The following is a 10,000-nucleotide window of genomic DNA, read 5'->3' on the forward strand; positions in this document are numbered from 1 at the left end:
ACCTCCATTCTCGTGGATTTCGTAGAGCGCGTACTCGGGGATGGAGAGCATCCTCATGTCCGGCCGGAACTTCTCGACCAGCGTCTCGATCACGTAGCGGCAGTTGGCGTTGCTGGACACGCGGATGCACTTGGTGGCCACCTTCTGGCCGGAGTCCTGGAAGTAGAACCGCATCACGCCGTGGAACTCCAACTCCTGCGGGGAAAGGGAAACAAAGATACATTAAAATTAAGATCAAACACTCAAATAGTATACAAAAACAGGTTTTACTTCTAAAGCTGTGATACAATAACAAACCTCCTGTAAAATAACAGCAGCTGCAACAATCATGAACACAAGTTACTTTACGACTACACGACCCGTTCACATCCCGAAAGTTTCGCAATCAAACTAAAAACAGCACCAAAAACACAAGTCCTTGAGCATCCTAACCACCGCTAAGTCCTTCGCACATTCCCAAGCCATTACAAAAATGACGACAGTGAACTCAAAAGAAAAAAGCCTTCAGCCGAGGCACATCAAGCCGCATTGAGTCACCGCAGCGGCTGGCGTAACAGCGGACTCATAACTGTCAACAAAACCCTTGGCCGCACCTGAAGGGCGTAAGTTCAAGCGCAGTCGAATGAGGATTGGTGAAACGCGGACGAAATGTGCTGTTTATCCTCCGGCTCATGAAACACTCAAGCACTTTCTGTAAGAGTGAAGACATGATGACAGTGAATCCACTTAAGCACAAAAATGCATTGATGTGGTTGATACTTTATACTGTGTGAAGGACAGCCTGGCGGGGAGAAGAGAGCTAAGCTGGAGTTGGAATTGGGAAGGAAAAGAAAGGAGTAGGGAGGGAGAGAGGGAGAGAGAGGGAAGGAAGGTAGGGAAGAGAGAGGGAGAGAGAGGGAAGGAAGGTAGGGAATAGAGAGGGAGAGAGAGGGAAGGAAGGGAATAGAGAGGGAGAGAGAAGGAAGGAAGGTAGGGAATAGAGAGGGAGAGAGAGGGAAGGAAGGTAGGGAATAGAGAGGGAGAGAGAGGGAAGGAAGGTAGGGAATAGAGAGGGAGAGAGAGGGAAGGAAAGGAATAGAGAGGGAGAGAGAGGGAAGGAAGGTAGGGAATAGAGAGGGAGAGAGAGGGGAAGGAAGGTAAGGGAATAGAGAGGGAGAGAGAGGGAAGGAAGGTAGGGAATAGAGAGGGAGAGAGAGGGAAGGAAGGTAGGGAATAGAGAGGGAGAGAGAGGGAAGGAAGGTAGGGAATAGAGAGGGAGAGAGAGGGAAGGAAGGTAGGGAATAGAGAGGGAGAGAGAGGGAAGGAAGGTAGGGAATAGAGAGGGAGAGAGAGGGAAGGAAGGTAGGGAATAGAGAGGGAGAGAGAGGGAAGGAAGGTAGGGAATAGAGAGGGAGAGAGAGGGAAGGAAGGTAGGGAATAGAGAGGGAGAGAGAGGGAAGGAAGGTAGGGAATAGAGAGGGAGAGAGAGGGAAGGAAGGTAGGGAATAGAGAGGGAGAGAGAGGGAAGGAAGGTAGGGAATAGAGAGGGAGAGAGAGGGAAGGAAGGTAGGGAATAGAGAGGGAGAGAGAGGGAAGGAAGGTAGGGAATAGAGAGGGAGAGAGAGGGAAGGAAGGTAGGGAATAGAGAGGGAGAGAGAGGGAAGGAAGGTAGGGAATAGAGAGGGAGAGAGAGGGAAGGAAGGTAGGGAATGGAGAGGGAGAGAGAGGGAAGGAAGGTAGGGAATAGAGAGAGAGAGAGAGAGAGGGAAGGAAGGTAGGGAATAGAGAGGGAGAGAGAGGGAAGGAAGGTAGGGAATAGAGAGGGAGAGAGAGGGAAGGAAGGGAGGGAATAGAGAGGGAGAGAGAGGGAAGGAAGGTAGGGAATAGAGAGGGAGAGAGAGGGAAAGAAGGCAGGGAAGAGAGAGGGAGCGAGGGAAGGAAGGTAGGGAAGAAAAGGGAGAGAGACGGAAGGAAGGTAGGGAAGAGAGAGGGAGAGAAGGAAGGAAGATAGGGAATAGAGAGGGAGAGAAGGAAGGAAGATAGGGAATAGAGAGGGAGAGAGGGGGAAGGAAGGTAAGGAACAGAGAGGGAGATAGGGAAGGAAGGTAGGGAAAAGTGAGTGAGAGAGGGAAGGAAGATAGGGAATAGAGAGAGGGAAGGGAGGGAAGGAAGGAAAGGAATATAGACGGAGAGGGAATAATTATGGATGGACTGATGGAGGGAAGAATAGATGAATGAATATATGGATGGATGGATGGATGGATGCCAACTGTTTATAGATAAACAGTTGGATGATTGGAGAAAGGAAGAGAGGAAGAAGGTGAGGGGAGAGGAGACGAAAGGAAATGAGGGGGAGAGAAGAGAGAGGAAACTGAACAAAGAGGAAAAGAGAGAGATGGGTGCTGAGGCAGCCGAGGGAATGACAGATTAGGAGAGATACGGGGAAAACGTTACTGTGGAAGCCATAAAACTCCAACCTGTACTCGCATAACCCCCACCTCATCCCACCCAAAGCCCCCACCGTAGAGAGGAGAAGGGAGGGATAGATGACCTCAGAAAGAGAAAAAAAAATGTCTGCCCCCGGAGCCGCGGTCTAGGTGGCTCGACCCGAGGAAGCCAGGCTTGATTCCCTTTTGTGTCTCTAAAATAAGTCTCGCACCCTGTCATAAACACAAACATATACGCATACTATAAATGTATGTGCATTCCCATACACACCCTAACATACATGCATAAATAAACGCACACCCACTTAAACGAACATGTATACATACATGGATACGCGCACACACATTTACACATACAAAGATACATGCGTCCCTTGGACCAAAGCCTTCTTTATCCCCCCACCCCCCGCTTGGAAGCACGGGAGTACAGACAGAGTACATAAAACCCTACACGAGCAGCCGACGCGCACCTGAATCCGCGTCCCCCAGAGCGAGGCGCAAGTTCCCCGCGAGGGTTCATTAGGCGAGGGGATGCCGCGGCAGGTGAGACTGCGGGGGGAGGGGCAGATCGCTGCAGATAACAAGCTGATGATGCGGTTAGAAGCCCCGCCTTCTCCACCCCACCAGCCCCATCCTCCTCCGTCTCTCCCGCCCTCGTCCCACCTGCCAGGGTGAACTTAGGAACTGCAAATAGCTGGTATGCCGAAAAGGGTAAGTCTGTGGCTACCACGCTCGGTCATGCAATGTCAAAGCCTGTATGCATTAGAACAGACATGAGAATCTGCACTTTATCAGATTTTTGTATTTTACTGGTACTGGAATCAAAATCTGGAGAGTTCTTTACTCAAAACCGCGTTTTCGCGTAATTATCCATGTGTATTTATAATAAATTTCTGCCCATGAGGAATTCTCACCTGTCTAAGACACTATCGTACAGTATTTATATTTACAGGATATATTTAGATGTTTTTAGAAGCCACACATTTTTACAATGCATTGTACTCATGTGCGCACCTTACTGAATGAATGCTTCTTTCCCTCGCCATTTGAGTGTGTTGTATTTTGCGTAAACCCAAGCACATGTGCATTCGAGCGTTCATGTTTATGATATATGTCAGGGAAGATATACAACTGAGGAGGTTGGTTGGTAAACAACATAAGTCACCCTCTCCCCCTCTGCCTCAATGACTGTCTTCATTCCCACTTTATTTTAAAAATTACGATTCTCAATGCTCCTTCCATCTAGATGAAGATATTAGCCGTTGTCAAAAGTTACACTGTGTTCTTTGATCTAACCCCCCACCACACATACTCGTTCACTCAGTTACTAATTTTTGCCACACATACACAAATTATAAACATACAGGGTTCTCTCTCTCTCTCTCTCTCTCTCTCTCTCTCTCTCTCTCTCTCTCTCTCTCTCTCTCTCTCTCTCTCTCTCTCTCTCTCTCTCTCTCTCTCTCTCTCTCATATATATATATATATATATATATATATATATATATATATATATATATATATAATGTGCGTGTGCGTGTGCGTGTGTGTGCGTGTCCGTCCCTTGTATGTGTATTTGCAGCCACATCCCATACGACACTAATAGAGTGAATGATGACTGTGGGCGGGTTTAACACTTCCCCCTTCTTGGGTTACAGACAGACGCGGACACACAGAGAACAGCGGAACACGACACCCCACATTCGCCCACGCCCACGCCCACACGATCGACAAGTAAGACTTAACCACTCACAGTTCAGAAAAGAAATGAGAGAGAATGAAATGCAACTCGAGCTGGCCGTTATGCCGCTCCGTTGGCATCCCCGTTAGCAGAATCATCATTGCAATTTTCACGTACAGCTTCACCTTGCGCCACCGAGCATCACCATTCCTGAACCCCCTTCTCCCTTGAATACCCCATGTATACCCATACCGCCCCTTCCCTACCATCAACCCCCCTTCACTTTATTGCTCAATTAGGCCTAATACCCCCCCCCACCCCTAACATTATGCAGACGAGCGCACCCAATAAAGGTCTTTCTATCTGCCAGCTTAATTACACTCGTCTAATCATTAACACATGCTCTTAAAGCCTCATAATGACCGGAGGATTTCAGAGCCAACCATGGAACGCGATGACGTCACTGCCAGCTTCCTAGGACCTCCACCCCGACTGCTCCCCCCCTCCCCTTCCCCTACCACTTCCGCTCCCTTACATGGCAAGGTCAACGTCACTCGCCAGGTACGTGACTCATCGTTCACAAACACGGAGATAATGCCTTTGAAAAAATATTTTTTGAGTCAGTAACAAGAAAGGAATATTTTTTTAAATTCTTAATTGGACAAGCCTATATATGTTCTTTGTTTCTATTTTCACTAGCCTATGTAGAAGGTATAATGTAGTTGAAGACGACCCCCCCCCCCACACACACACATGTGAATACATAGAGAGAATGAGGGGGGGAGAAAGAGAGGGAGAGGGAGAAAGGGAGAGAGGGAGAGAGGGAGAAAGGGAGAGAGAGGGAGAAAGGGAGCGAGAGAAAGGGAGGGAGGGGAGGGAGAGAGAGAGGGAGAGGGGGAGAGAGAGAGAGAGAGAGAGAGAGAGAGAGAGAGAGAGAGAGAGAGAGAGAGAGAGAGAGAGAGAGAGAGAGAGAGAGAGAGAGAGAGAGAGAGAGAGAGAGAGAGAGAGAGAGAGAGAGGGGGAGAGAGAGCGTGTGTGTGTGGGGGGGGGGGGGTGAAGAAAGTTTCTGACTGGCAGAAATCACATCAGGCACCATTACAAATGAGCGAAATGAGAAAAACAAAGGCTGGCGCACACCGAGATACAGTTCCGAGGGAGCCGCCGCCCAAGCGACGAGCGGGAGCGCACAATCGCACAGCCAATTCCCATCTCCTAACATCGTGACTGTGCGTATCCTTGGCCCTCTGACTCCTCCAGGTCGAGATTCCAGGTAGTGCCTTTTGCTTACCTATCCATTACTATTCTCAATACTATATTTTTTTTAAAGCGTTCTTAACAGGTGCAGAGAAGTCTCTCCTTGGCATCAAGAACCATGAGAGCGCCTGTGACAAACAGACAGCAAGACCAGTAGACACCAATCACCGAATCCGATTGGGCTTTCTCAAGAAAAGAGCCCCGCCCCCGCGTAAGACAAAGCTAGTTTCCGAACCATATAATCCCCCCCCCCCCCCCCCCCCCGTGCGGTTCGCCTCCCGCGCGCACGACATATGGCCGTTAGCGAGCCGAACGCACCAATAACTTGCGGGAGACTCAATAAATGCTCTTCTGATCACGCGTGAAACACGATTCTCACGCTCCGTCCCTGCGTGTCTTCGTCATCGATGTCACACCGCTCTCTAAGACACAGCAGCAATTAGGGAAGACGCAGGCGGGAAATGGGGTGTCTGCTATGGAACGTTGCACAGAATAAAAACGGTAGGCCCAACGGCAACTTAGGCCAGAGGCGGATCGAGCAATCGAATGGCTCCGGCCGATTCAGACGCGTCTGCTTCCGTTGAAGGGGATCATTATCTGGGGATTTGGACCGACTCGACTGAGGAGCAGCTACCGTTTTCCGTTACAGGCCCTTGGCGCCCCTTCATTGCTCCAAAACTGCTCTAAAGCACCATGGGTCCCCTGAGTAACATTATAGCGTCTATCAAAATCTTTCCATCCCTTACTACTCTTAACGTCCTAACCTTCGTTAAGAACCTCCAGCCTTTTGCGTAGAAGCCAAACTAACCCTTTTATACAAATATCCTCAAAATCCAAAATCACCCCTTACTGTAAACTACCTTTCAAAACGTAAATTACTCCTTTTCACGCAAGCTTTCGTATGCCATATAATATATATCTTTTACAACCTAAGCCAACCTTTACCACCTACCCACCCCACACCCACCCCATATAAACTCCGCCAATGGCAGACACAACTACAAACCTTCGCTAACTATATCAATCCCGTCCACAATACAACCCATTCATACAATATTCATTCTCATTCTCATTCTCATTCACATTCACATTCACATTCACATTCACATTCACATTCACATTCACATTCACATTCACATTCACATTCTCATTCTCATTCTCATTCACATTCACATTCACATTCTCATTCTCATTCTCATTCTCATTCTCTCTCTCTCTCTCTCTCTCTCTCTCTCTCTCTCTCCCGTCCTTCGCCCGCGCGTTACTTCAACGCCCGCTCGCTCAGTACGAAAGGCAACCCCCACTCAACACGTTGAAATACAGCAAAAAGGAAGTGAAGAATCTTGCAACGATGCTGATAAGATAAGGATTCGACGCAACATTCCCAAATTTGGACACCAAACTCACCCACCCGCTCCACCGTTCTGTCCCTCTCTCGTCATCCACACGGACTCACTCACAGCCGCTCGCGCCTTCAATTAAAAGCCTGGTGGTTTCCCCTCACACTGAGTCCCTATTCTGTAAAGGCTGCCTGTCCTCCCTCCTGCTTCCCTTCCCTCCCCTTAGCGTGGGCGTGGAGCTGGAATTTGTGGGCGTCTCGTCGGAACAGTCTCGCCCCAGTCAGCCTACCTGGCGCCGCTCTGTTATTACGCCCGCCGTGAGGAAGCAAGGGAGGGGAGGCTGCTGAGTACGCGGGCTTGTTCGCCTTCTATTCGCAGCGCCTGGCCAAGGCCAGTCGCCCTTTGGGGCAGGCAAACAAGGGGAAAGGGAGATGAGGGGGGGGGATAAAGAAGAGAGAGAGAGTAAGGAACGAAAGAGCGTGAAAGGGGATGAGGATGAGAGAGAGAGAGAACGGAACAGAGGAGAGAAAGAAAGGAAGAGGGAAGAACGGAGAAGAGGGAGGTTGAGGCGGAGGGCGGGGAAAGAAAAATAATCGTTTTCCAGGAATGCAGTCCTGTTCATGTCTTTTAATGAATTAAAACTGAAATCAAATGCCAGGATAATAAAGAGATCCGGGAAACTAATCTATATGCGTGGCGTCTTTGTGCGATATGACATTTATAAATCTGGCGAAAGCCCTCAACAGATCTGAACAGCTGATACTGCAGGAATGCGAATAGGTATCTGTTGCCTATTGCATATCAGTCGACCTTCGCATTATCAAAGTGCATAAATAATGACATAAGAGTGAAATGCTGCTAGATTATGACAGTATTACGAAGCGGAATGGTAAGTATTCGAGCTTTGATTTCACTTTCTGCATCTTCCGTGAATTTAAAAAATAATCTAGGAAAATTTCAGTTTTTCGTTTTAAAAAAATCCAAAAACTGGACAACCATAATCACGTTAAGCTGATTATGGTGCAACCTTTTATTAATTTTACTATAAGGAACGTGGATCCTAAGGTTTCATATATCTACAATTGCAGTTACTCTTGCTTTAGAGTAATGGACAGCTCTCCAGTTTCTCTTCACATTAATAACATTTTAAGTCCTGTGTCCACGCTCCTTGCTGGTATTTCCTACGCCAGAAAACCTTGAAAATCATATCGAATTAGCAACGTAAGAAGAGATAATAAGTGCTGCCACCTTGACTTCCGCCCTTGTCTCGCCGCGTGAGTCACGCCCTCCCCCCCTCCCCCTCATATGCCCTCCCTCCACCCTCATCTCCTCTACCATTCCCTTCCACTACCCCTTCCCCTCCTTCATCCCTTCCTCTCCATCACCGCTACTACTACTACTAATCATCATCATCATCATCATCATCATCATCATCATCATCATCATCATCATCATCATCATCCTCATCCTCATCCTCATCCTCATCCTCATCCTCATCCTCATCCTCATCCTCATCCTCATCCTCCTCATCCTCATCCTCCTCATCCTCATCCTCCTCCTAATCCTCCTCCTCATCCTCCTCATCCTCCTCCTCCTCCTCATCCTCCTCCTCCTCCTCCTCCTCCTCATCATCATCCTCATCCTCATCATCCTCATCCTCATCCTCATCATCCTCATCCTCATCCTCCTCTCCCCCCCCCCCCTTTCCTTCCCCACCTTCCAATCTATACTTTACCTGCCGCGACACTCGGTCAACTGACCACACAAACAGGCTCGAGATTTCTCCTCGTGAAAATCGACAGCATGGAAGAAATTCGTAAAATGGAGCAGACTGGAAGAATACGAAGGCTACCGTATATGCTCTACATATGATCTCGCTTCTTTTCCTACCAACAGGCTGATAATAATAAAAATAATAACAAAAAACAAACTAAAACAACAATAATAATAATAATAATAACTATAAGTATAATAATAATCATAACTAGTAACAATAACAATAACAACAACAATAATAATGACAATAATAACAATAAATACTGAATAACAAGAATAGGAATAACAAAATAAAAAACAATTATAAAAAACAAAAATGCTAATAATGCTATGAACATTATTAACAAAAACAACAGCAGTACGTCTCGAGTCTCCCTTGCTCTCTATTTCACATCGAAATCTCGTCCAGCTGATTCCCACAGTCAATCACGCCACGTTACAACAAGTTCATTACTAACAGTCGCATAATAACAGCAAGTTAGTGAGTATAATAACAACTGACATCAAATAATTATTATATAATAGTAATAATAACCAAATAGTACGAACAAAAATAACAGCAAAAAATAATAATCCACCTGTAACCGCATACAGGAGGCGGGGAATACTCTCACTACAACTTTCCACACCTGCACAGTACTTAATAATGATCAAACCAAAACCGCGTTTCTTAATAACAATAAACCAAACTAAAATCAAACAACAGTAATGTTAAAACCACCCAACTGTCACCCTGTAATCTAGGAAGAATGACTCAAACATGACTCAGAAAAAAATAGCGAAAAGGAAGGAAGGAAGTCGAGAGTCGTTGGAGCATTCTCCCTTTCCGGAGCTGAGTCATCCATCGCCCCCGCCCCTCACCCCTCTCCCCCAGCAGTCCTCCATCACCCTCCATTCATTCTCCATCCCATTATCCGGCTAACGAAAGGTGGAATCACGCGAGGAAGACAAAAAACGGAGAAGAAATCTGTCGACCAGGCCACCAGGTCGCCGGGATTGGACACTCGGCGGACACACGCTCGCGGATGGCGGCCGGGCAGTCACGTCCACTTTATGGCGCGCTGTAAACCCATGCCGATGATGTAGTTGATGGCAGTGGTGATGGCAGTGAGGGTTATGGTGTCGCTTGTGAGGTGGGAAGCGAGGTTCGTCCTTCGCGTAGGCGCCTTCTGTCCGCCATCTGTCACGTCGCAATCATTCCCACAGGTAGGCAGGGATGTGGTGTCGAACCGCGTTTCCGGGAAGGCGATAAGAAACTACAGTTGGAATACGAAAAGGAAATAGTAATCACGATAAAATAATGATTTCAAAGAACTTAGAAAATGGATAAAATGAACGGTTTCCCGCTAGGCAACGAACACGAGGCCGCATAACACAGAGGCTTAGGAGGTCGGCCCTGATTGTCGCCGTGTGTCATGAAGGCGTCGTCTCGCTCGCGCAATGCAGCATAGTAAATAGGACCACAAATGTCACTATTTACATAGCAAGGTGATTACATGTATGAGTATTATTTCCTGTAATTACTT

The 10,000-nt window shown here is 47.4% G+C and overlaps 1 protein-coding gene across 1 annotated transcript in view; it reads right to left on the reverse strand.

Moving 5' to 3' along the window:
* The window catches only part of LOC125044858 (afadin-like), a 146,307-nt gene that overhangs the window by 113,310 nt on the left and 22,997 nt on the right, over positions 1-10,000 (reverse strand). Inside the window, exon 2 of the mRNA XM_047641820.1 lies at positions 3-195. Coding sequence (XP_047497776.1) covers positions 3-195 — 193 coding nt within the window. The remainder of the gene's footprint in view (positions 1-2; positions 196-10,000) is intronic.

This window comes from Penaeus chinensis, chromosome 36 (genome assembly GCF_019202785.1).
Source record: "Penaeus chinensis breed Huanghai No. 1 chromosome 36, ASM1920278v2, whole genome shotgun sequence".
Classification (NCBI taxonomy): domain Eukaryota; kingdom Metazoa; phylum Arthropoda; class Malacostraca; order Decapoda; family Penaeidae; genus Penaeus; species Penaeus chinensis.